Source organism: Leucopleurus acutus, assembly GCF_964270905.1.
Source record: "Leucopleurus acutus genome assembly, chromosome: 6".
In the NCBI taxonomy this organism is placed as follows: Eukaryota; Metazoa; Chordata; class Mammalia; order Artiodactyla; family Delphinidae; genus Leucopleurus; species Leucopleurus acutus.
In genome coordinates this window covers 75,008,223-75,035,335 of record NC_139149.1, presented here as the reverse complement: position 1 = coordinate 75,035,335, position 27,113 = coordinate 75,008,223, and the positions used below count along the sequence as shown (strand labels likewise).

Below are 27,113 nucleotides of genomic sequence, written 5' to 3'. Positions count from 1 at the left end.
TAATACTGTTGAAAGTACAGAACATGGCTAAATTCACAGTTCTAAATGTTTTGCCAAAGGCTAAAGCTGCAGAGTTTTCCTCCAGAAGGGAAACAAAACTAAGCTCAACCCCCTCTTGGCTCTCCCTAATACTTCAGTGGCATTAACTTAACCCTTAGATGTTTAGAAGAGGTTTACTAATTGAGCAGGAATTTCTCCTGTCTTCGATATTTTATTGAAGTGTTTCAAGCAACATTAATAGCACAAAATCCACTATTAAGAATCTCGCATGTTTAACTGCGGCATGAATATCAGTCATTTATTGACATTAACATTATGAACACATAATGGAAAAATGCTCCTCAAAAGAGGAAGGTGAACTTTGACTGTCGACAGGACAAAGCTGTCTTCAAAAGACAGAGAGGTGGAAACTAGGTTCACAGCTGGGTTTCGAGTCCCTGAGGATGGAGCTCGTCTATGTATGTGCATCCACAGGCGCAAGGTGTCGGAGGAGGAGGCTCAGGAATGTCTCCAGCTGCTTCTTTGATCTGTAAGCGATCAGTCCTCCCTTGTTGGCCCACTGGTCCACTCCAGCAGCGCCTCTGTTTCCCACGTGGTACACCAACTGTGGCAAGTCAAGCCCCGAGTTGGGGTTTCTTTCCAAGCACTCTTTTAAGTCCACCATTCCCCCACCCATGGCCCTGAGGATGGCGTGGGCAGCACAAGAGTCCCACTTGAACGTGGTATCTTCTGAGAAGATGTAAATGTCCACAAGGCCGAGAACAACACAGAGGCTCTTGTAACCAGCCCCAGCTGCCCGGAATATGCGCTCTCCACACACACGTGACAGTGCGGCCTTGATGGTCTCCTTTTCACTGGTACTAATGACAGCTGAGAACGGGTGGGAGTATTCCGTCTCAGAGCTGGGGTTTTGGGTCACTAGGCTCTGCGTTTCACTGCTGTTTCTTGTAGAGACGGGAGGCAGAAATGAATGGATATTGGTCCCCATGTAAGAAAGGCCCCAGTAGCACTGTCCTTTCCACCTGTGGAAGAGAACATTCAGTTTGTGGCCGTAGGTTATCCCATTCGTTTTTCATTGCTCATATGGCTTCCCAACTTGATGATATGAAAAATATATAACATAATGGGTCTCAAGGTCCTTAAGCTTAGAAATGGATACCAAGTAGCTAATTCATTTCTAAAACTTACTCCCGGGCTTCCCTGGTGGCGCGGTGGTTGAGAGTCCGCCTGCCAATGCAGGGGACATGGGTTCGTGCCCTGGTCCAGGAAGATCCCCACATGCCGCAGAGCGGCTGGGCCCATGAGCCATGGCCACTGAGCCTGCGCGTCCGGAGCCTGTGCTCCGCAATGGGAGAGGCCACAACAGTGAGAGGCCCGCGTACCGCAAAAAAAAAAAAAAAAGTTACTCCCTGTGCGTGTTGCTGCCTGTGCTGTTGCAGGTTAGGAAGGCTTTCAGTTTTTCTGTATTATCACACCCATCTAGGACAATGCTAAAATATTTGCTTTGTTCCTGGAGGCCAGAAATCCTGCAAAGTTTCACTGCCACTTTTGGCATTTGAAGTTTAATGCGGGGAAAGATGAACAGATAAATAATCTTTTCAATCTGCAAATCTTTCACAATCCTTAAGTTTTTCTTCAGTTGGTAACGCCTTTTCATTCTCTAATTCACTAGCTCCACTTTGGTTTTAACACCAAGAAAGATGGACTCATTATTTCTGGCAACAACAAAAATAGCACCTATCATTTCTCAATGTTTAACTTACTATATATGCTGGATAGTTTATTTACAGAGATGGAAACAGGCTTAGAGAATGTAAGTGTAAGAATGTAAATCAGTGATAGAATCTGCATTCAAACCCACGAAGTCTCACTCTAGGATCTATGCTACTAACTACTTTGTCAACCATTTCTAGGTCATGATTATGGCAGCATCCAGTCCCACTTATTTTTAACTTCTTAACGACCCTTTAAAGACAACAAACACTTTCAGTTTGGAAGAAGGCAGGGTTAGAAGAAAACTATCAAAATTCCATAGGTGTAGTTTATGACTATTAAAGAACAAACAATTCTTAGTTGCTTGAAGCAAGTCAAAGTTTAATACAAATATGTAGTTCTAAGACTTCCCTGGTGGCGCAGTGGTTAAGAATCCGCCTGCCAGTGCAGGGGACACGGGTTTGAACCCTGGTCCAGGAAGATCCCACATGCCACGTAGGCAACTAAGCCTGTGCGCCACAACTACTGAGCCTGCGTACCACAACTACTGAGCCCACGTGCCACAACTACTGAGCCTGCGTGCTGCAACTACCGAAGCCTGCGCACCTAGAGCCCGTGCGCCTAGAGCCCATGCTCCGCAACAAGAGAAGCCACCGCAATGAGAAGCCCGCTCACTGCAACCAGAGAAAGCCTGCGCGCAGCAACGAAGACCCAACGCAGCCAAAAAATAATAATAAAAAACAAATAAATTTATTAAAAAATATGCAGTTCTATACAAGTGGAAAAAATATTATCTATTTCAATAAAATACTGAAATCACAGGAGAAAAGCTGCTTCTTCTTGGCCTCTGCCATGCCCTGGAGCCCTGCAAGCATGGGCCATGGATCAGAGCAACTCTGCCCTGCACAGGAGTTCAGGGGAGCCTGAGGAGGGAGGCAGAAAAGGAAGTGATGCTGGCAGTTCTACCGGGAGAGCACCCCAGAGCCAGGTCCTAACCCTGGCTGCACCTACTCAGCTTTTCATTAGATCATTGTCACATTTTGCTGCGAGACCCAGGGCTGAGAGTAAAAAGAACGTTAATTCAAACATGCAGATTTTTAGTAGGAATACCAAATCTACTGAGTCATGGGAATGCCACGCGGAGAGATCATCTTGACAATAAGCAAAGCTGAGGTTGTAAATTCTAAAAACCATAATATACCAAAAATTTTCATCTTTTACCTGAGGGTGTTTAGGTCTTGTGATACAAAAGGTTGGTTGATGACTCCCATCAGGGGCACCCCTGTCTGTACGTCATAGACACCAATTAAAATAGTGACACACTGAAGTCCACTGGGGAAGATTCCTTGGTTGGATTTAATGTCAGCAGAACCTTTTATATACTGATAAGTTGAATCTGAAAAATGAAGCAAATTTGTTAGGATTATTTGAAATGATTATTTAGAAGACGATGATGAATACATCTACAAACCCTGTACTATATTGTTTCTCTCTTCTAATTTGGTAACTGCTATGGTCTGAATGTTTATGTCCCCCCAAAATTCTTACCCACAAAAGTTGATGGTATTAGTAAGTGGGGCCTTTGGAAGGTACTTCAGTCCTCAGTGTGGAACCCTCATGAATGGAATTAGTGTCTTACAAAAGAGGCTCCAGAGAGATCTTTAGTCTCTTCCAGAATGTGAGGACACAGTGAAAAGGTACCAATTATGAACCAGGAAGAAGGACCTCACCTAATCATGCTGGCACCTTGAGATTGGACTTCCCAGCCTCTGGAACTGTGAGAAATAAATTTCTGTTGTTTAAAAGCTACCTAGTCCATGGTATCCTGTTATAGCAGCCCAAACTGACGAAGATAGTAACCAATCAGTTTTTACCTTTGGGTGCCACTTATATTGAATTATTTTTCGACCTCTTGTACTTCACTTTTAAGCTGCTTGTGTTTCATTTTCCCAACTATATAGTCTTGGAGAGAAAGGACACGTCTATAGTTGCTATGGCAGCTAGCATTGCACCTTGCAAATGACAAGCACTCAAATATCCATCACATGTCAAAATCATTTCAAAGCTAATAGCTCAGGATAACCAAGGGGCTTCCTTAGAGCTCTTACTAATCAGAGGACAAGTCCAAGGTGGATGGGAAAGCCTCCTTCCAGGAATCTGTCAGGGATGGAATTACCTTTTTGTTTGTTTGTTTTTGTCCCTCAAATTAGGAGGAAGGAGACAATGATGGTAGTACAAGAGGAAGAAATTGACGGGAGTCCTGAGAAAAAGAAGCCAAGTAGCTAGGTCTCTTCTTAAAAGACTGTACATGCCAGCAGCTGACTGCCAACATCTAATGAGTTAAGGCCCAGTTAAGGATGTGTCAGGCACAAGATCCAGAGAGCTAGCTAACAGAATCAATTCAGGATAGAACAAGAACACAAGGTTTCTGTCCCTCAAAAACCTTAACTGAGGCTGATTTACCTTCAAGCAATAAAAGATTCTGGAAAACATTCTTAGTTTGCATATACAATCCATAGGCTGAATATGCTCTAATTCTCTGATGACTAAAGGCATTTCTATCATTATTAATACGCTTGTAGGATGGGGAGGGTGGGGGGAGTTTGCCTGTTCAGCATGATTGGTTGCAGTTGTACTGGGTAGAATATGCCTGGAAGGTTAGGGGAAAAAGGGGGACTTCCGAAGATTAATACCTAGGGCATTATATTAATAGCATCATTGAGAGAGGCCTACACTTTTTAAACAATGAGCTATACGTTATGGTTCTACCATAATCATGACCACAAAATTCATGGTGAGGTTTACACAGGACTCACAAACCGACTGCTAAGAGTCACATTCAGCTGTGTTTTGCTTGGCCTGTATAGTGGCTTTGATTGTTTGCTTGTTTAACTGAATTAGTAGCCAGTGGTTAAATTGTGAGATCTCACATAAAAACCTGGATTTTGATTTTTTTAAAAAAATTTGATGAGCTGGACAGCATTCCCAGATGGCAATAATCTGCCGGTGCTGAATGTTCTTAAAATAGCACGTGTGCTCAGTTAGTTATAGCTGCTATCACTTTATTCTTCTCTCATATTTAGCAGTCTGGCCCCTGAGGTCTTTCAAAAATGAGTTAATTCAGCTTTGTATATGTGCCTGTGTGTGTGTGTGCATGTGTGTACACACACACACATGTTATAGATATATGTGATAGACATATGTATATAACACACACCTCAGCTCTTCGTTTCTTTTTTTCTGGCTGCACCGCACGGCTTGTGGGATCTCAGTTCCCTGACCAGGGATTGATCCCGGGCCATGGCAGTGAAAGTCATTTATCATTTTAAAAATTCAAAACTTTTAAAATAAAACTCCTAGGAGAGTTAAACCATACCCTCAATTTTTATTTTTCTAACCCCCCATCAAAAAAAAAAAAAAAGGATTATTAATGAAAGCAAATAAACAAAAGCAAACACTCTCTCTACTTACCTATAGGATCCACCCAAACTCCCAAAGTGTCCTGTGGAATGTTGATCTCTATCTCATCCAGAGCTGGGTCACTAAAGACAACGTCCTGATGTACAACCTTGGCTAACGCTTCAGATGCCAACTTGTTACCACTAAGGACTTTGTTGAGAAGATCTACTGTTTCTTCCTCTGTTGGACACAGTCTCATGATAATCTTTTCCCCTAGAGTAAAGACAAACTAAAGACCATTACATCTCAAGTTTCAGGGGAGAAAGAACAACAGAGGGGTGGGAAGAAACAAAAGCTGTGAGGGCACCTCAGACTAGGTGAGGGAAATATAGCCATACCAGTGTTTCCTAACCTGGCTGATTGCCAGAATCACCCAGTGGCCTTCATAAAGTCATAGCTGCTCAGTGGTCAGTCATGCACCTAACAGTGAGGAATGAATTCCAGGTGTCAAAGGACCCACTCTCCAGAAAAATGTCCACATGGGCACGTGCACACAGTTTTTTGTATCTAGTTTAAGGGAGCTCATGGACCAGTTAAGAACCCTGAGTCCTTGATAACCAATCTTTTATATTTTTTGCCTTTTAATATACTGTGGGTCACGCTATTCACATTTGAATATGTTATTGAAAAGAATGGAGTTCTTATCAGTACAAAGAAGGGCTTCTACCTCCCTAAATTGTTTATGCTCAGTAAAGTAACATAAGATGAAGTACATTAATCTTTAAATGTGGTAAAGCTGTAGGACTCTAAATGACATACATAGAATAGCTCTCTGTGAAACCACTGGAAATCAGCATGTAAGCAAAGCTGTTTCTGCAATTGAAATCCCAAGTTACCGAGTCCAGGTGCTTTACCATCACTTCAAAGACACTTCTTAGACCCTTGCCTAATCTGGTTTCCAGCCCCCGCAAAAGTAAGAAAAGAGGCTGGCAAAAACAGGTAAGTTAATAGCAACAGAAAGTCACAGCAATGCAGAATATAAATTTTTTAAAAATTAAGAAAACATGGCACTTTGGAGATTTTGTGGTATATAGACAAATACTCCTAGCTAACCTAGCCATTCCAAGAACAGCAAGCAGCATTTGCATCACCTGAGAACTTGTTAGAAATCCAGAACTGCAGTCCCCATCCCGGACCTACTGAGTTCTAACAAGATCCCCAGGTGATTCATGTGATCCTTAGAGTTTGGGAAGCACAGTGTGAGTCTATTATAATGATGATTCTGAAACAGCAAGAAACAGTCAATTACATGTAGTTCAATTCAATTAAATGAGACTGTTGAAGTTGGGGAATAATAATGCTAATCACCGCCACTTGCTGAGCACCTACACTAGACTCAGTAAAAGTCATGGGATCATTCAAGGGAGCAAATCATATCACGTTTCTCCTTTGCTTAAAATTTGCCACTGAATACCGATCATGCTTAGAGGAAAATCCAAACTCCTTCCTTTGAACTTCCACTGTCTCACCTCACCTCATCCACCAGCCCCTCCCCTTCACCATGGTTCTCTGTTAAACCCATTCTCTCCTTCAGTTCTAAGGAAAATGTACGTGGAATGCCTTTTTGCCCCTATAATTCTAGATACATAAATGAAATATTAAAATAACTGTTTATGAAGTAGTCAAACAGGATTTTAAGTGTAGGATTTCTTACTGGTTAGTCACAGGTGTTTTTTTTTAACATCCTTATTGGAGTATAATTGCTTTACAATGGTGTGTTAATTTCTGCTGTATAAGTGAATCAGCTATGTGTATACATATATCCCCATATCACCTCCCTCTTAAGCCTCCCTCCCACCCTCCCTATCCCACCCCTCTAGGTGGTCACAAAGCACCGAGCTGATCTCCCTGTGCTATGCGGCTGCTTCCCACTAGCTATCTATTTTACATTTGGTAGTGTATATATGTCAATGCTACTCTCTCACTTCAGCCCAGCTTACCCTTCCCCCTCTCCATGTCCTCAAGTCCATTCTCTACAACTGCGTCTTTATTCCTGTACAGGTGGGTTTTTTAGTCTTAAGTTTAAATGAGATTTTTCTTTCTTCTTACTGAGTGTCATAGAATTAAGTGCATTTTAATACACTGCCCATGAAGAAGACAAATTTTTCTCCAGAGTTAATCCAGAAATTAGTTTTCTTTGTAAACATGCCTCTAGATGTTTAACTATTTGTCACATGATCAGTGTTTAAAGTTCACTATTTTAATCTTCTACCATTAAACAAACAAAAACCCAGACAACTAAAAACAGTTTGTTTCTCTAAAAAGGATCAGCGATTTTGATATTTTCCTCTCTATCACAAGGGAACTGGTGGTCCATCAAACGAGAATTTGGTCCACAGGAAACTAATTAAATAAGAGTTAAAACTTGGTGGTAAAAGGAACCTTTTTGGTTGTCCAACTCCTTTACAGAGGTTCTGAGACCAGAGAAGCCATGAGGTGATTTCAGGGACAGGGCCTCCTCTACATTCTCAGCCAAGGTCTATGGACTCCCTAGGAGGTCCACAAATGGGTTTACTTGTACTTGAAATTGCCTGCAAAACTGTGTAGATGTGCATCTTTCTGGGGGCATCTATAACTTCCATCAGATTCCCAAAGGGCCAGGCAACTTTCCCAAAGGTTAAATCATACGTTATTCAAATGCTACAGATTTATATCTAGAATAATACATGTGGACTTGCTAAATAATCCTAAGATGCCACATCTCCCTATCATAAATGGCATGATATTCTGAAGTATTGAATGAAGCTTAACATTCAAATATGTATTTACGTGAAAGGCCTCCAAACATCCATTTACTTCATGATGTAAGTTGAAAATAAAAATACCATATGATAATTAAGTTATAAAAATACATTAAGACATTTATACTTACCCAAATCATTTGTAAACTCATTGGATTCTTCTCCAAAAATTTTTTTCCCCAAGCCTGGAAACTGAATGATTCAGAGTATGACAAAAATACAACAATAAAGAAAAAAAAAAAAATCCCACATTTATGTTCAATTCTGAACAGATTTTCATTTTATACTTCAAATTAAATAGCACAATTAGATCCGAAATTTACAATTCCAGAAATCAATCCAAGTATAACAAGTATGAAAAGTGAAGTCAGCTTGGTTCAGTACTTAGTTTTCTAATATTTTCCTGCTCCTTTGCCCCTTTAGAAAGTCCAAATCATGGTAGAAGTCTGGTTTCCTTATGTTCTGTTGAGTCTGCAGAAGTACTTCTAGAAACTTCATCCTTCTAGTTAAGGGCCATAGAGCTAGAATGTTTACAAAGGAGATGTTTTAACTGTTGCTCCTAAACAGGACCTAAGTAGCTTATACAAGTTAATGTTATTGACCAAGTACCTGAGATGATTACTTGAGACTGGATAGAAGGTATCAGAGGATAACATTTGATTTTGTTTTCATTTTCAGGTGTGTTTTCTGGACCTGTTGGAGGTATCATTAGCCATCAGGCTAGGAAGGTGATATAGCAAAAAAGGGGAAATATTTTATTTGCCAACAATTTATGTGCCAATATAGAATTAAAAAAAAAAAAAGCTAAATAGGAATTTTCTCTCATCTCTGTATGACCAGGAGCTTTCAGACACATTTTGCTTCTGATTTTCTCTGCAGTAAAGATAATTTCTCTCAAAATATGTGCTGAATTATGATATGAGTATGGTTCTCAAGCAATAAAAGCAAGGAAATGCTTCAAATATTTGAGCTCAGTTATTCACAGATGGCCAGTAGCTTTAATAATGCCCACAACTACTTGTTATTTTTAACTCTTTTAAAGAACAATGCAAGTCGGGACTTCCCTGGTGGCGCAGTGGTTAAGAATCTGCCTGCCAGTGCAGGGGACATGGGTTCGAGCCCTGGTCTGGGAAGATCCCACATGCCTTGGAGCAACGAAGCCCATGTGCCACAACTACTGAGCCTGCGCTCTAGAGCCCACGTGCCACAACTACTGAAGCCTGCGAGCCTAGAGCCCATGCTCCGCAACAAGAGAAGCCACTGCAACGAGAAGCCCACGCACTGCAATGAAGAGTAGCCCCCGCTCACCGCAACTAGAGAAAAGCCCGTGCACAGCAACGAAGACCCAACGCGGTCAAAAATAAATAAATTAAATTAAATTAAAAAAAAAAAGAACAATGCAAATCAACACGGCTGGCACTGAGCCGATTCATCAATTCATCCAGGGCTGAAGCTCCAGTCTCCCACAACCTGCCTAGAAACCCTTTCTGAGGCTACAGTATAGGAGAGTCATGAAACTATTTTATACAAGCCAAAAGTGAATATCATTTATGTGTTCATAAGTCCTGGCACATACTTCATGAATGAACAACTGCCTGAACTTGTTATAATGCTCTGGGGCAAATATTAGCCCACAGAACTTAACGTTGATACATTTCTAATCCAGTTGCTCAACCATCTCTTCCACCCAGCTCTTGATCAGTAACAAAAACAAATTTGCTTCCTTTTAGTTTATTGGAGCCAGATATTATAGGACATGAAAAAGTACAGTTTGTAGATATTTCAAGGGGTCATTTATTCTCTCTTCCTGCCTGTGGTCAAGAATTCACTTAAATGATTCTAAATGATTCCTAATATTTTGAGAATTTCATAGAAACGATTGTAATATTTTGTAGGGCTTTCCGACACAAAATTGTATCCTCTCAAACTTAAAAGAAAAGAAATTATTAGATTACCATATAAAAGGCAATATAGTATTGCAAAGAGCACAGACTCGGTCAGCCTGGGTTCAAAAACCAGCCCTGCCATTCACTTGCTGTGCAACCTTAGGCAAGTTATTTAACCTCTCTGTGTCTCCCTTTTCTCATCCATTACAATGAAATAATTGTTCTTACCTCATAAAATTGTTATGATTAAATTAATATATTTAAAGCCCTTAGAACAGTACCTGGCTCATAGTAAGCATTTATAAGTGTCTGCTAATGTTATTGTTTGTTATTACTACTTATGAATATAATTTCTTTTCCCCAGTCAGCTTAAAAGACCTAGAATTACAATCATTGTTAGTTATAAACAATGTTTTCCTACTCAAATAAAGGGAGACTTTAAGTCTCCAGGACTCTATGAGCCCATAACTGAGGCAACCATTAGATAAGTGATTATGTCAAAAGGTGGGACTTAATATATCAAGTTAAAAAAAAGTTATAAAACAGTATGTTCTCATTTCTTTTGAAATAAATTGTGTGTGCCATGTACACACACAGAAGGAAAATATTCTAACAATATTTAGCAAAACAGCTGTGGTTTTCTCTAGTGGTAGGATTAAGAGGATTCTTATTTTTCTGTATTTAACATTTTTTTCTGCAGCACACATTTTGGTAATATTGTAGTCAAAACAAGGGGAAAAACCCAAGTTGTTTATTAGAATCCAAGGTGTTAATAATGGGGGTAGGGGTGGCGAGGAGAAAGGATGCTATTCTATAGAGGGGAAAAACCACAGGGGCAAATATTTTGCAATTACATTGGCTGGGACCTTCTTACCTTGTTCTCCATATTCTGTTTTATAACTTCCTGTACCAGTACATCAGCCAGGGTCTTGAAATCAACTGCAAACTTCTTGTTCTTTTCTCCCTCTTTCTTTTCTTCTATCAGCAGCTGGAAGAGGGCTTCCTGTTGCCTGCACGCCCGGGCAATGTTGGCAGCTTTCTCAGAGACACAGAGCAGCTCCCGGAGGATACCTGACATTTCTGAACCTGGCTTTTCAGTCGCAGCGTCTGGTGGAATCGGCACCCACCCTCCGGGCCGTCAGCTGGAAAAGTACAAGAATGTGAAAGAGAAAGCAGTTCAGAGAGTGATGTCAGGGTGCCTCGGCACTGCTAACAACCCATCTGGCAGTCAACTGGTCAGCATGGCTGAACAGCTACTATAGATCACAGTTGCATCCTCCAGGTGGAAGACTAGATATCATCTAAAAATTGAAACTTATTTTTAAAGATCAAAAGATTTATAGTCTCAAATCCATTATGCAAAGAACTGAATTCTCAGTGAAAGAATTTGAATGAGAATCTACATTATATTTACAAAACCCTAGACCAATAGGCAGGTGGATACACGAGCACAATGTTAAATTAAAGGAAAAGCCAAGTTCACATAATGACCTTCGAATGAGCACACAAGCTTAGCAACAACATTATTAAAGTAGTGCTCTTTCTTTCACCCTTTCCCCCAAAAGAAGAAGGAGGAAGTAAAAGCCCGTTTATCGCATCAGTTTGGGGGCAACTTTCTAAAGTACCAAGCACACCAGCAAGCATGTTTGTGTCCTGCAGGACTCTGGGGTCACACTGGGCTAGCAATCCAGGTGATCTCCCAACCCCAATCACCTTTTTTTTTTTTTCTATTAAAAATGTCCCACTAGCTGCGCTGCTCTTCTAGCAAGTTTAACTAATAAAGTGAATTCAAACATGCAACTTGTTGGGACTTGAAAAGTTCTGGCTTCTAAGAGGCATGCTACCACACCTTGACATACCTATCAGGTAATGAGGAGAGAAACATTTCTCAGTTTCAATAGTAGCTGCATTTTACTGAATGCTTTAATAATTCCTATCTCAGTATTGTGAGAATTATTGTGAGGATTATCAGCCCTGCTTTACAGTCAAGGAAACTGAAGCTCAGAGAAGTTAAGCAACTTGTTTAGGGTTACACAAGACTAACTGGCAGGGCTCACACAGAAGCTCATGCTCTTTATGGGAACATATGTATATGTATAACTGATTCACTTTGTTATAAAGCAGAAACTAACACACCATTGTAAAGCAATTATACTCCAATAAAGATGTAATAAATAAATAAATAAATAAATAAAATAGATCTATAAAATAAAATAAAATGAAATAAAAAAAGAAGTTCCTTTAATGGACTCTAGGAGGCTGAGAATTAGTACAACAATGAAGATGTCAATGCAAAGGAGTTAATTGTGAATTGTCATAGCCGTTTTGTCTTAATCAGGTCTGCTTTAAAAAATATATGCTATTTTCTTAAGATTATGGGTCAACCACCCTAAGAAAATATGTCCAACCTCAATAGTAATAAAAGGAAAGTGAATAAAAACAATGAAACATCCTACTCCACTATTAGATGGACAAAACTGGTTTTAAAGTTAATTTTCATTCTTGCAGATGTGGCGAAACAGGTGCTGATACTCTGCTAATGGGCGTGCAAACAAGTGGGTTTCCACAGGGCAATTTGAGAAAAATGTATCAAGATCCTTAGAAATGTTATTACCTTTAGCCAGTAACTCCAGTCTGGCCCTACTTTGTGTTAAGTCACAGTTGTGTTAAAATATTTCCACAGAAGGATTAGTATTATTGACAGCAGCAAAAAGTTAAAAATAATCTTAAACATTGGTGCAATGTAAGATAGACTACAATATAGTTCTTAAAATAATATTTTTGAAGAATATTTAATAGGGATATGTTAATGTTATAATATTAAATGTATATATAGTATCATAGTATGTTCCTAATTTGTGTTTATACACACGTGCACTCTGTTTATATAGAGAGAGTTTGAAAGGCTAATAGGTGATGTTTTAATGATAAACAGACGTTTAATGGTAATTATCACTAGGTACTAGAATTGTGGAGGATTTTTTTCATTATGCTTTTCTATAATTTTCAAATATTCTACAATAAATATATACTGCTTTTCTAATAAGAAATTATATTTTAAAATATCTTGGAACAATTAAGCACAAAGGACAAGAATTCCAATTCCTGGAGATAACTGTCCAAAGTGGTACTGTAGTGACAACACAAATATCAGGTAGTAGAGATGATACAGTTAAAAATTAAACAAAAACACCTGCCTACCTAAATGCCTTTTCCCCCCAAGGATTGAATAATATGTTAAAAAAATTCACTTTGGTTGACTTAAACCTCAACATTAAGAAAAACGGTTATATTAATACAGCTGAGGCACTTTGACTTAGAAACAATTTATGGTATCTGCATGCTCTAAATTATAAGTTATATATAATGGATACACACATGGATACATACATATCAGTAGAATACAGAAGCTCCAAGTGTATAAATTCAATAACTTTGATTATTTTGATATCTTGGTACATGTTATGAGGTTATTGTAAGTAAAGGAAAAAGAATCAATGAACTAACCGTACCTAAGCAGCTTTTTATATTAAAAGCACCATGAAGATTTTAAGGAGTCCAGTTTGAAAACTTTCTAAATTAACAATACCAGTATTGTCTATTTTACTCAACTTTGTTAAAGTCAATTTTTTTTTTTTTTTTTGGTAAAAGAAACACCGTACCACCACACCATTGGATAACCAAGAATCTCTCCCTATGACGCCCTCAGAACACTCAGGTGAGTTACTCACACAGGCTACAATCTCCAGGCACCACCACCACCCTTCTCACACGGAAAACTCACCAACTTAGTCCTGATAAGTTTCTATACAGCTGCCCAGAGATCTGGAGTTTCTCACCTTTGAACCTGACCTTTATTTCCTCAATAATGACCATTCTCACTTCACCTGAGCATAGCAACTTGACCAATGGGGGAAAAAATAGCAGCTCTAAACTTTAGTCCTGTAATTAACAGGTGCACAGATTTTAAGAATTCATCATAACACAGTAAATCAGATTTTTCATTTCCCAAGTTATCCCAGCACTCAACCTTAATCACCTTCTATTCTGAACCTAGAAAACACTACGGTGTCTTGTCAAGCTCCAGGTTGAACACGCAGTTTCAGTTTAGGACTAGGCTTTCTCCAGCCATCCTATAGAACCCAGAACTTCTTTAGCTCCAGGGTCCTAACCCCCTAAAAAAAAATCTCTCACAGCTATCAACATGTACATGCAAGACTTTCTAACTAATTTGCATAGCTAGCCTGCTACTTTCTGGCTGAATGGACTATTTCCTCCAAATGAATGAGCCACGGTCCTCTGTGCTTCTCTCTGTAAGCTGCTTCCGTATCTCTTTCTCCATCTGTCCTCAATTCAATTCACTCAGCCAGGCCACAACACTCAAGGGCATAATGGACAATTTGCCCTCACTTTGAAGGACTCAGCTTGAGAGAAACTGAGGGCTACATCCAATACAGAATTTCTTCGAGTTTATTAATAGCTTGTATTAACACTCATGGAAATTATCATTCAGATGATTTTTAAAAGCAAGTTTATATATGCGTTATTGGGCTTCCCTGGTGGCACAGTGGTTAAGAATCCGCCTGCCAATGCAGGGGACACGGGTTCAAGTCCTGGTCTGGGACGATCCCACATGTGGGGGAGCAACTAAGCCTGTGAGCCACAACTACTGAGCCTGCACTCTAGAGCCCATGCGCCCCATCTACTGAAGCCCGTGTGCTCTAGAGCCCGTGCTCCGCAATGAGAGAAGCCACAGCAATGAGAAGCCCACGCTTGCTGCAACTAGAGAAAGCCGTGCACAGCAGTGAAGATCCAACACAGCCAAAAATAATAATAAATAAATATAAATAAATAAAAATTTTTAAAAATTTATATATGCGTTATTGACCTAAGTTGGCTTTATTTAAACATTTCAAATACTTTAAATGAAAATTATTATAGATTCATGATTAGTAAGTTATGACATTTACCATAATTTACTAGCTTTGAATATAGAAGAAATTCCTTTGGATTAGTATTTAATAGGTATTCTGGCAACCACGTGTTAGAATTACCTAAGGCGCCTATTAAAAAGACAGATTTCTGGGGCTCCATCCCAACTTAGTGAATCAGAATTGCTGGGGACAGGGTCCAGGAATCTGTAGTTTTGTCAACCTCCTAGATGATGCTAAACACTGAGATTTAATAGCTACTGTTCTTTAGGCTGTTTATTCATCTTTAATACTATGCTGGTAATTTCAGGGGGGCTGGCACCTGGTGGCCAGATATCTTGGTGAAACCATGGGCTAACAGTTATTCATATGCAGAGAAAAAGCCCAAGTTAAAATAATAATCGCTAACATTTATTAGGTACTTACTATATGGCAGGCATCCTTCCAAGCACTTTACATATGTTTTTACATATGTTAATTCGTTTAATTCTCACACAACCCTACGGAGAAGGTACTATTACCTCTATTTTACTGATAAAGAAACTGAGGCACAGGAGGGTAAATAATTTGCCCAAAATCACACAGCTAGGAAGTGGCTGGGACAAGATTCAAGCCCAGGTGAAACAGCAGAAACCCAGTTTTATTGACTAGAGCACACTGTTAGCCAGTGCTCTAGCCAATAAAATCCTTTCATAAATTGTTAGCTGTTAACTAAGGGAAGAAATGAGCAATCACTGGATAAATAATTGTAAGAATATTATTATTATAAGGTATATTATATAGCAAAAAGGAGAGAAACACACACACCTCCCTGGTAGCTGTCAGTAGTTTGATTATTAAAAAATCACTATTTGATACTCACTTTTCTTCTGCTCTCAGGAAAACCTTTCCCCTAGCTGATCCTCAGTCTCAGTGTAAACTATCTTTGCTGGATAATAAAAGCTCATCTATGTTCTACTGATATCTCTCTTGACTGGCTGTCTTGGCATGAGGGGCGGGGAGGGGGTCAGCTCATGCAGAATACCTAATTCCTCTTGTATTTGTTTGCTAGGGCTGCCATAACTAAGTGCCACAGTCTGGGTGGCTTAAACAACAAATTTATTTTCTCACGGTTCTGCAGACTGGAAGTCCAAGACCAAGGTGTCAGCAGGGCTGTTTTCTCCTTGGCTTGCAGACAGACTTTCCTCTGTGGACGAGCATCCGTGGGAGTCTCTCCCTCTTTTATAAAGACTCCATTCAGATTGGATTAGGGCCCACCCATATGACCTCACTTAACCTTGAACTGAGTTAAGTTAAAGGCCCTATCTCCAAATACAGTCACATTATGAGGTACTGGAGAGTTAGGGCTTCAACGTACAAATTTAGAGAGAATACAATTTAGCCCAAAGAGACCTTGCTAATCTTAGCAAATGCCAACCCAATCTATTCCTTTGTCTTCTTTTTTTCTGGCCAAACAGGGAACTGGGGTAGGGTTCTCTTTCCTATTTATGTGGTCAATAAGTTTAATTCTGTAAGACAATCTTTCCCACTAGGAGCTACTCACTTTAACAGCCAAATCATTAATGATCAGTGAACATTGAAATACTCTTATAAGGCTTATTTTGTGACAACCCATTTCAAGTCACATTTGAGCAGAACAGGTTTAAAGAAGTTACATTCCTCACCATCTCAGACCAAATGTATATCTACATGTTTACATAAGATCGTGTCACAGTGTCAGATAGAAACAGTCTCTTTAGCTTTTAGGGAATTTTCACATCTATTAGAGAAACACTGAGTAAACTGAAGTAGGTCAATTAGAAAAAAAAAAGCTTTTAAGACTTTTCCTGGAAGCCCAAATCTCTCTACAAAGACAAAACTCAATTTTAATTTCTGACCATCTTATCATCTCATCAGAACACCAGATATTAAAAATCATATCTGAATAATATACACATATTTCAGACGTGATAAACAGTAAAATGGGAAAGACATAGGCTTCGGAATCAGATAGACCTGGGTTGAAAACCAGGACTCTGCCATCAACTAGCTGTGTGGCATCTGGTAATTTACCTACCCTCTCTGAGCCTCTCTCTTCATCTGTAATATGAAGATAATACAAATCTTGCAGGGACATTGTGAAGATCAAAAGAGGTATTTCTGGAAAAGTACCAAGCACAGAGCCTTGCGTATAGTAGATGACAAATGACAGCTATGACTATTAAATACAACTTCACAGAACCCACAATCACAGTCCTTACTTGAAAAATAAGAAGTTGGCAACTTTATAGGGGTCACTGAAATCTTTTCTGAAAATTTACTACTCCATTAAATCTAAAAGCCTGGAAACTACTTGTAATTCTTTGAATGACCCAGAAAAAAGTTCCTTTATGCAGGCCAGATCTGATTGCTTCAGTTTCTGGGTGTCTGGGTGGAAACTTTGGCTCCCGGAGGCTGAAGACTACTCTGGCTTCATGGTAGACCATCTACAGATGGCTCAGGAGGGTCACTATTCCGTCAAGGGGGATATTTTGTCGGGAAATTTGTGAAGATTCTAGAGCCAAGGGTGTCTGTTTTTGTGTGATGAGCCTGCTTGTACCAGAGCCTGGCCATGCCCTTGTGTTGCTCACGGTGACAGAAATGTGACAACATAGATAAGGGCCCTCAACAAAACAGAACTGCTCACTCATGAATAGGCAAGTAGGTCAAAGCATTTCTGTTGACAATTATTTCTTCCTGCAGAAAACCTACTACTTTTACAGAGCCCACATTTTTGCCCATTAGACAATGACTCCACCCCATCCTCACAATTCATAAACTGAATTCAGTCTGTCACTCATCCTCTGAAGACTGGCAATTTGAAATTACTGTGTGGTGGCCCTGCCTGACTGCTATTGCTGTTGGGGTCCAACTTCCATGAAATACCTGGGTGCTTTACAAGAAGTGTTTTTGGTGACCTCTCTCAAAGGGGTACAGCTGGCCAGGACTCTCCCTAGGTGGGCACATGCTGCAGGGCTGGCCAAGGCTCTGTATTAGCTCACACTGCTATTGTAGGGGAAACAGAGACCTTGTTCCTCTTCCCCTTCCAGGTTAGGGCTGCTTTAGGGAGTAGTTTAAAGAATGGAAGCTGCCAGAAAGGATGGGGAACAGAAGTGGGCCCACACAAAGTATGTAATGGGCTCAACTGGAGTAACCAATGATGGCTAAAGTGCAACTTGCTAACAATAGCCTCCCCTAACCTCCCTAGGAGACACTCATCTACCCACTTGGTTACCTAGGCCAGAAGGAAAACTGTACCACAAGCATTAACAGGCATTTACAAACACTACCTTTTAGGTCATTGGAAACTGAATTGTCCTTCCAGTGTATGAGCTTTGCTCAACTTTCAGATATTTGATCATCACACATTTCTCAGAATCCACTAAGCAGTACAGCATGGGACTGCCTGTACTTCTTTAGTGCTGTTTCACTTTGATCTCTGAGATGTTGCTGTCATCACTTCATAGTCTCTGATTAAGTTTAGCATTTTAGTGGCTGATTTCCCACCCTCTGTCCATTTACTCCCATGCTCTGGGCAGATCATTAATTTGCACATGCTGTTCCCTCTGGCTGACATGCCCTTCCTCCTGCCTTATGCCTAATGTCTACTCACCTTCTCAGAATCAGTTCAAGGGCAAGAAACTTGAACAGATACTTCATAAAAGAAGATGTTCAAATGGCCAATAAATATGTGGAAAGATAGTGTAACTTGTTAATAATCAGGAAAATGCAACTTAAAAGTTGCAACAGGGTATCACTGCATGTCCAACCGAATAGCTAAAAGTAAAGATTGAAAATGTCAAGGTTTGATGAGGATGTAGAGCAATGAGACTCATACTGCTGGTGTGAATGAAATTGGTACAACCCTGTTGGAAAATTGTTTGTAATTTGTTGAATACAAGCATAACCTATGACCTAGCAATTTCTCTTATAGACTTGTACTCAACAGAAATTCCTGCACATATACATTAAAAGACATGTACAAGAATATTTATGATCAGCATAATTTGTTGCAGTAACCTCACACTAGAAATAACCCGAGTGACCATCAACACTAAAATGAAATAAACTATGGCATACTTGCAAAAGAAAATACTATACAGCAGTGAGAATTAATGAATTATTGCTATAGGCAGCAACGCGGATGCATCTCACAAAAACATACTGTTGAGTGAAAGAAGTCAGACACAAAAAATATACGTGGAGCAATTTAATTTAGTTGAAGTTCAAAAAAAGGCAAAACTAACTTATGGTGTTAGAAGTTGCAGTGGTGGTTACCCTTGGAGAAGGAGGGATTATTGATGGGGGTAAATGATGGGGCTTTTAGGCACTGGGAATGTTCTAGATCTGAGTGATGGTTACATGGGTGGGTTGACTTTGTGTACACTCATCAAGCTACACCCTTGGGACTTGCATACTTTTCTGTATGTATTTCTATTTAGATAGAAAGTTTTTTAAAGGGTGTGTGTGTGGAGAGAGAGTTGGCTCCTCCAGGAGCCATGCCTGACCCTCCATCTTGGGTACCTGGACCATAGGAGAACGGAGGCAGGACAAATCTCTATCCCAGCTCTCCAACACACTGTACATTGGTTTGCTTATCTATGCCCTTGTCTGGCAGGAGATTTAAACGTGCATGGTTTCTTATGACTCTTAGCGCATACCTCAGGGGTGTTCAATAAATGTTGGCTTATGAATTTTCTCTTAGCTTTGTAAATATAGAATTCATCTTTGTCATATTGTTTATTATACGTGTATTTTAACAGCATTACCCAGGTGCCATTAGGCACGTGGGCCCATATTTATTTATATCAAAGTCTACATATATTCTACATTCATTTACAAAAAAAAAACAAAGCTGTATCTGGATGACTAGCAACTGAACCACATTTTTGAGCACCAAATTGGAATCTGATATTATGCTCTGACATCTGGAGGTGACCTATCTTGATTAATTTTGTTGATTAAATAGCCAAAAATGGTAAGTTTAATTTGGTTTTGTTAGAGAAGACATTAAATATGGGATATGTAAATCCATCTATTTAACCTTCACATTTCTCCCTCCCTTCTTCCCATTCTTCAAACAGTGTTGACATAACATGCCCATTTCTAAGCTGATCAGTCTACCTCACCCTAGTAAGGCTACTGTTGTACCACATTAGCCCACATTTTTGCTCACTGCTGCTGCTCAAAGCAATAGACCACAAAGAAGTCCTCTATCCTCAAATGTTGTTCTGGTAGCTTGTAAATGGGAGCTTGTGCTAAAGTAGTGTCTCCCAAATTAGTAAGATCAAGAATCAATTGAAACACTCATTAAAAATACAGATTTTTAGACTTTTCCCCTGGAGATATTGATCCAGTAAATCTGGGTTGAGGACAGGCAACGTCACTCATCTAATTTTTATTTGACAATTTAAGGGAACACCAGGTGCAACAGTCAGCTCTGTCTCTCACTAGTTATTCAGGAGCAGAACAGGGAAAGCTATAGCTACTGTGCCTAAGAATAATGGCCTTGGTCGGCTAAAGGTCAACTATATTGTCTTTTTTGTAACAAAAATTAAATGCTGGAAAAAAAATGCAAGTTGACCTACATAATAAGTATTCCACATTAGCATAATACTTGCCTAAAGTATACATTTCAATGTCTTCCCAGAATGCATTTGAAAAGTATGAAAAAATATTCCATTTAGAAATACTTTTAAATTTGTTAGTGGCCTTTTTTATCCTCTTCTCGGGAGTGAGAAACACTTTCACTAAATAGAAACTCTTTTCTATCTGCTGTCTTCCAACTATATGCTTAAACTTTTATATGCTAAGAGATATTTTTTAGCATACAACCGAGGTGTCACAAACGAAACCTGAAATCACATAGAATATAAAAAAATGGAAGAAGATTCAGTGTAGCTATCTTAACTGTGGGAAAGAATAAATATTTTTAAAAATACAGATTTAATGCCTAATTCAAGGCAAAAAGAAAGATGTATGGCTTGTAGAAACTTTTCCAGCAGAATATTATTTATAGCTTTGATAATTGTTAATCTTATCGTTAATTATATTAGTCTTCAAATCCATTTTGAACGTTTCCTTTTGCATGTAACGTTTTTCAGTCATTTTATCTTTTCTTCTGAACTTTTGCAACACTTACTTTCCGTACCAACTCATTTAACACTTGCCTTTTATGGTCTACGTGGGCCACCATGGTTGTGTGGTAGAAAGAGCCTTGTTTAGGCCACAGGGGAGCTGGTTCTTAGGCTCTGCTTGGCCTTTAACCAACCAGGTGTAAAACCCTGGCCACATGTGTAAGCTCTCAGGGACTTGTTTTCCTCATTTCTGTAAACATAAAAAAGGAAAAGAAAGAAGGGACAGAGAGGTTGGAGGGAATGATTTCTATGGTCTGTCCCAGTTCAAAACTTCTCTATTTTTTCATAACCACTTTCCATATAAAAGAGGTTGAGGGGGCTTCCCTGGTGGTGCAGTGGTTGAGAGTCCACCTGCCGATGCAGGGGACACGGGTTCGTGCCCCAGTCCGGGAGGATCCCACATGCCGCGGAGCGGCTGGGCCCATGAGCCATGGCCGTTGAGCCTGCACGTCCGGAGACTGTGCTCCACAATGGGAGAGGCCACGACGGTGAGAGGCCCGCATTCAGCAAAAAAAAAAAAAAAGAAAAAAAGAAAAAAAAAGACGTTGGGGACTATTATTCAGCCCTAAAAAGGAATGAGATTCTGGTACATGCCTCAACATGGATCAACCTTGGAAACATTATGCTAAGTGAAAGAAGCCAGACTTAAAAGAACAAATATTGTATAATTCCACTTATATGGGGTACTCAGAATAGTCAAATTCATAGAGACAGAAGGTAGGACGGTGGTTACCAGGGCTGGGAGGAGCTTATGCGGAGTTATTGTTTAAAGGATCCAGAGTTTCAGTTTGGGATGATAAAAAGCTCTGGAGATGGATAGTGGTGATGGTTGCATAACAATGGTAACGTACTTAATGCAAGTGAATTGCACACTTGGAAATGGTCAAAATGGTAAATTTTATGTCATATATATATTTTTTTACTACAATTTTTTAAAGGGTAAAATACAAATAAAATTACAGGTTCAAAAAAATGTACATTTTTAAGGCTTTTGATGTTTATCATCTACCTAATTTGTTGGTTGAATGAAAAAAAAAGTTGGGGCGGGGTCATGAAAATTAAGTTGAAAGAGGGCACTAGGCTCTTTGCCTTGTAGTTGATTTTGCACTGCAATCACGCTGGTTTTTATACTTAGTGTGTTTATAGGCTACAGCAGTTTGGGTTAATGAACATTATTAGGAAGGCCTAAGCCCCACCCCCCCATGCCTGCCCTTGGGGCACCATTGTTCTCTCTCTAATAGGCTGTAGGTTCCCTGGGAGCAGGATACACAATTTTTCCATCTCCTCATGATACACAGTGGGAGTTCTGTAACTTAATTGACTGATTTTCATTCCATTAGAGATAAACATGTTTAAAAGGATTTTCTTGCACTAAAATTAATCTGTAAGGGATTATTCATTATGCAAATTTTAGGATGATAACTGTTAGGAAACATGATTCAAACGAGTTCTTTATAGAACTTCTTAGAAGATGGTTATTATTATTTATTTCTGCAGTGATAAATTACACGACCTAAAATATATTCTCTGAATATTATAGCAAGAAAGTAAAGGTCAGCGATCACATTGTGTATCATTTTGGCAGGCTGGGTTTATGGCAGCATATCTTTTATCATTCTACTTCCATTTTGTAGAGGTAAATGTTTATTTTTAACAGATATTGACAAATGTTGAATACAACAATACATAATACTGAATGTAACATATGCCTTCAAAGGAACATAAAGTGATAGAAAAATATTTATAGTACCTTTTACTTGAAAAGGTCTAAGTACTAAAATGATATAAATGGCTCATTAAAGCCACTTCAATATACAAATATACTCAATGCTCTTGCATTCTTGCTAATGCTGCAACCATAGATTAATGTCTAAGCTAGTTAATATTTACCTTTTTGATCTGAGTTTTCATTTCTATTTCCCCCATTCTTTGCTATTCATGAAGCTTACAATCAACCAATTTTTAAAACAGACCTTTCATGATTCCCAGATCAAACTGGGATTATATGTGGTTATATGTGATTCTTGCAAATTCTCAGGAATTAACTAGAGGGGTTTTCTAGAACTTGGAAGATAAGATCCTATTTTTAAAACTACTGATGATAAAAAAAATCTTTTTAAGTACATTAGGATTACCTTAAGCAATATTAAATAACATTTTCCTTTAGTCATTTGAATTTAATCCTGTGCAATTTGTTACAACTCTCATTTGCATCGAGGGAAACCTAACCATCATCACTCTGTAAAGAAGACAAAGTTAAGTATCTATTAAAAAAGTTAGTAAATATTTACATTAATTTAAACTTGGATAATTAAGTTAAAATTTTTTTAACATTTAGTTGATTAAAAATAAAAACAAGAAAGCAAAACAACCCTTCTCCACCCCTAAAACAAAAGAAAAGAAAAGAAAAGCAAAATAAAAGAGAAAGAAAAGGAATGGAGAAAGAAACTGATACTTTCCATTGTGGTAATTCATCTTAATGAATTATTTTATAGATTAATACTTTATTTTGTCAATTTGTTTATATATATAATTGACCACATTTAATGCTGAAATAAAGTTTTTTCTTTTTTAGATGGTGTTGGGTCATTTTAATAAAAGTTATAAATAAGTTACTGAAATTTGCATTCTGGTCTTCCCTGATTAGGAACACAGAAAAAGTAACAAATAAGTCTGTTACATGAAAGAGAAATGATCAGGCACAATATTTTGCTGTAGATTACTATCACAGTAATCTGCACTAAAAATCCATTAATAAAATGCTCTTATAACATTAAAGGACTTGAATTAAGATTGCCTACCACAAAAAAGAGACTGAACATGTAAAAATGTTTGCTGGGCTTCCCTGATGGCTCAGTGGTTGAGAATCTGCCTGTCAATGCAGGGGACATACATGGGTTTGAGCCCTGGTCTGGGAAGATCCCACACACTGCGGAGCAACTAAGCCCGTGCACCACAACTACTGAGCCTGCGCACTAGAGCCCTTGAGCCACAACTGCTGAGCCCACGAGCCACAACTACTGAAGCCCGCATGCCCAGAGCCCGTGCTCCGCAACAAGAGAAGCCACCGCAATGAGAAGCCAGCGCGCCGCAACGAAGAGTAGCCCCCGCTCGCCACAACGAGAGAAAAGCCCGTGCACAGCAACGAAGACCCAATGCAGCCACAAAAAAAAGCAGAAGTAAATATATAATGAATAACTTTATAACTTTTGTTTCACAGGCCTTATACGTCAAATAAGACATGATCATTTTTTTTCAGAACTACCACAAGTATAGCTGTAATTTAAATCTGTAATAAGATATTCCACATTAAATGGCATGAGTCCAAGCTGCAGTTTCCAACCAGGTGGTGATTTAGTCCAATAACTTGAAAAGAAACGGTAGCTTTCTCTATGAAAAAGTAAAATGTAACTTTATGCCTTTTACATAATTTTCTTCATGACTAAGAACTAACTGCAAGAGTAGTATAAAAATCCACAAAAGCTTAAAAATAGATTCTAAAAAAGAATGCAAACAAATATCTGCCTTGAAAAAGTGAACTCTTCTATTGCCCCTTTTCCCCCCTTCTATAACCTATTTTAAAAGGTAAAAAATGAGGTCACTTAGCTAATTCATCAGTCAATAGTAGTTCGGTGGATTATTTTCATCATTAGACTATTATCAGGCTGAGCAGGGCTGATCCTTACCAACTTCTTTGGTTTCAAAGCTAGGAATCGCAGCAAAACGGCCAAAAAATGTTTTATTCAACATGTGGGATGCACTCAAGTGGTCTATCCACACAGCCTTAACCCACTGTTCTTTTGAAGTGAACGCCATTCACACAGTGGTCAAACTTCTGCTTATTCAACGCCTTAAAATTTGCTTTAAAACGGAAAATCTCCAAAGTACACACCTTGATTGTTTATATGTATTCTTCATGAATGTACTAAATAATCTAGGGATGTTTTTCAAGCTCTTCGTGTCTAACGGTATACACGATTCGGCCAAACCCATGTTAAGTATCTGCATCCCCCAGCCCCAGTACTCTACTCTGGCCACACCAACTAACTCTGCACGTCTCACCAGACCGCCTTTCAAAATGCAGTGAATTAAAAGCAAGGAGGCAAAGACTTTTCTAAATATAGTCCCTTCATGTTATTTTACGCTCATCTAGTAGGTCACTAGTGGCAGCCAGCAGCAATGGACACTAACAAGCATCTCTCAAAGCAAAAACCAAGGGGCGCTTGACAGCTATGCCATCTACACTTTGAACCCGGGCCACTGCTCTCGACAACTGTCAGATCAGCTTCTTCGACCTAAAAATGCTGATCGAATTTTTAAAAAAAAGTGTTTGCCAATCTTTCTTCCCACCGTCTACTTCTTTCGGGTCGTTTCTGCGGAGCCCAGGGAGCCGCAGGACTCGAGAGCTCCTCCGCCCGGCTGGTGGCAGCAACGATGTGGGCCGGGCCGGGTGGCAGCCTCGCTGCAGCGGACAGAGGTCATCACAGGCCGGGCGGAGAGGCAACGAGCCCTGCTGGCCCAGATTTACTCACCTACCTTCCGGAGAGACGATGGGTGCGTGCTGGTCGCCCAGCCCGGGGACCCGGATCCGAGCAGGAAGGGAGGCTGTGGCGCCGAGGAAAGGGGTGCGTAAAGAGGAAAGCGTATTACCTAAGCCGGGATGCGGAGCCCAGAAGGAGGCTGCAGCCTTTCCCTCCAGAAAACGGAAGAGGCGGGGGAGGAGGAGAGGAAAAGGCGGAGGAGGAGGTGGCCGGGCGTGGGAGGTTAACCGAGGGGCGCCGGGCGTCTGGCCGCAGGCTCAACCAGAGGGCGAGGGGCTGGGAGCAGGGCGGTGGTCTTCGGAGGGCGAGGCGCAGCCGTGCGGCGCGCGGCCACGCTCTCCCGGGATCGCAGACCGCAGCATTCGCCAGGCCGCCGCCCTCTTGTTTCCCCCCGGACCACTGCGTGGAAACGCGCGGTGACGCCTCGAGGCTCCCGGGGCGAACGGGGGCATCCCACGCCTGCCTGCAGGAGCCCGGAGTCTGCAGCGTCGCAAGTGGAGCGTGATGATTCAGAGGGGAGTGCCGGGAAGCAAAGGGTTCCAAGGTCACCTCATCCACTGTTTTTGTTTTCTTCTTGTAGCCGCCTGCAAATTCGCTTTTAATATCTTCCTCCTCCATTCTTCCGTACTCTTTTTGAGGATTATGGTTTTGATACACGGGTTGGCAGCTGTGACGATGGACTTCCTGCCGGTGGCAATCGGGTCCCATTGTTCTAATAGAAATGTCAAGCGTGCTGGTTGTGCTGCAAACCCTAGCAGTGTCTCCTGGGAGCTTGACTTACAAGGTGTGGGCCTAGAGCCACCTTGACCGGAAACACACCGTGGGTAGTGCTTCAACCCTCTAAACTGTGGGATTCAGTATATCTTAAAGATGGCTTTGAATGGGGTGGGTAGTGATAGGAATGGGTGATGATGGGGGGATAGGTAGACATTTTTAAAGGGCAACAGAGTGTCGAACAGGAGGGGTCTGGCCGGTGACCCAGTAGGCTGGATGTTGTTTGTGAGCACACCGGGCCTTCTAAAGTCCTTCACACATCCTTTCACTTCATGGCACACCTAGGAAATAATCTTGTCTGCAGGACCCCAAGTGGGGCAAACAGAGGAGGCTGCTCATGCAGGAGGGACTGGGCCCTTCCACCTTGGAGGGCAGAGGAGACCACTATGTACATATCTATAACTCATTCCGTGGTGTGAAATTAGGAAGCTCTGTTTTAATGTTCTAGCTAGCAGGTTTTCTTATCTACATTTCCCCAAACCTCCTGAGTTGTCAAGTCTTGCTCCTCAGGGCAGTGGGGAACCACCAGGACAGGGGCCTGGGGGTAATACTCAACTTGTCATAGTCCAGGAAATGGTGCTTAAAACTTTGCATCTCCCGGGCGGAACTCATCTTTCTGCTCCCAGCCTGCTTCTATGGTCTCTGACTGAGACAACGCCTCCTTCACATCCCACCCCACCCCATTATCGGGCTTTCACTCACTAGCAAGTCCAGCTGATCCATTCTGTCTTCTCTCTCAGATTCATTTTTTTGGTCCATCCCCTGTATTATTGTTTATTAATCAGTCTAATAATTGTATCTAGTCTCATTTCTATCTATGATGGAAAGATCAAGAAATAGTTTGAACATAATCAACTATACTCCAATATAAAATTAAAAAGTTAAAAAAATAAAACAAAACAAACAAAAAGAA

General features: G+C 40.1%; 1 protein-coding gene across 3 annotated transcripts; it reads right to left on the bottom strand.

The window, feature by feature from the left end:
* Positions 1-286: 286 nt before the first annotated feature.
* On the bottom strand, positions 287-25,573 carry INPP1 (inositol polyphosphate-1-phosphatase). 3 transcript variants are annotated; one of them, XM_082841864.1, is made up of 6 exons: positions 25,536-25,573; positions 10,674-10,941; positions 8,045-8,105; positions 5,185-5,385; positions 2,935-3,109; positions 287-1,022 (listed from the first exon to the last, which is right to left on the bottom strand). In XM_082841864.1, exons 2-6 carry the CDS (start codon positions 10,875-10,877, stop codon positions 455-457), a joined length of 1,209 nt encoding a protein of 402 aa, XP_082697990.1. In that variant the 5' UTR covers positions 10,878-10,941; positions 25,536-25,573; the 3' UTR covers positions 287-454. The 3 variants fall into 3 exon arrangements, with proteins under 3 accessions (XP_082697990.1, XP_082697988.1, XP_082697989.1); XM_082841862.1 differs by having other exon boundaries at positions 25,418-25,544; XM_082841863.1 differs by having other exon boundaries at positions 25,422-25,544.
* Positions 25,574-27,113: the final 1,540 nt, after the last annotated feature.

What these genes read in the sequence shown, in the direction of transcription:
- INPP1 (XM_082841864.1), bottom strand. Translation starts at nt 10,877, where the DNA reads ATGTCAGGTATCCTCCGGGAGCTGCTCTGTGTCTCTGAGAAAGCTGCC. An exon ending in AACAGAATATGGAGAACAAG is followed by an intron (nt 8,106 to 10,673) that starts GTAAGAAGGTCC and finishes TGAATCATTCAG; the next exon opens with TTTCCAGGCTTGGGGAAAAA. An exon ending in CAAGACCTAAACACCCTCAG is followed by an intron (nt 1,023 to 2,934) that starts GTAAAAGATGAA and finishes TCTCTTCCACAG; the next exon opens with GTGGAAAGGACAGTGCTACT.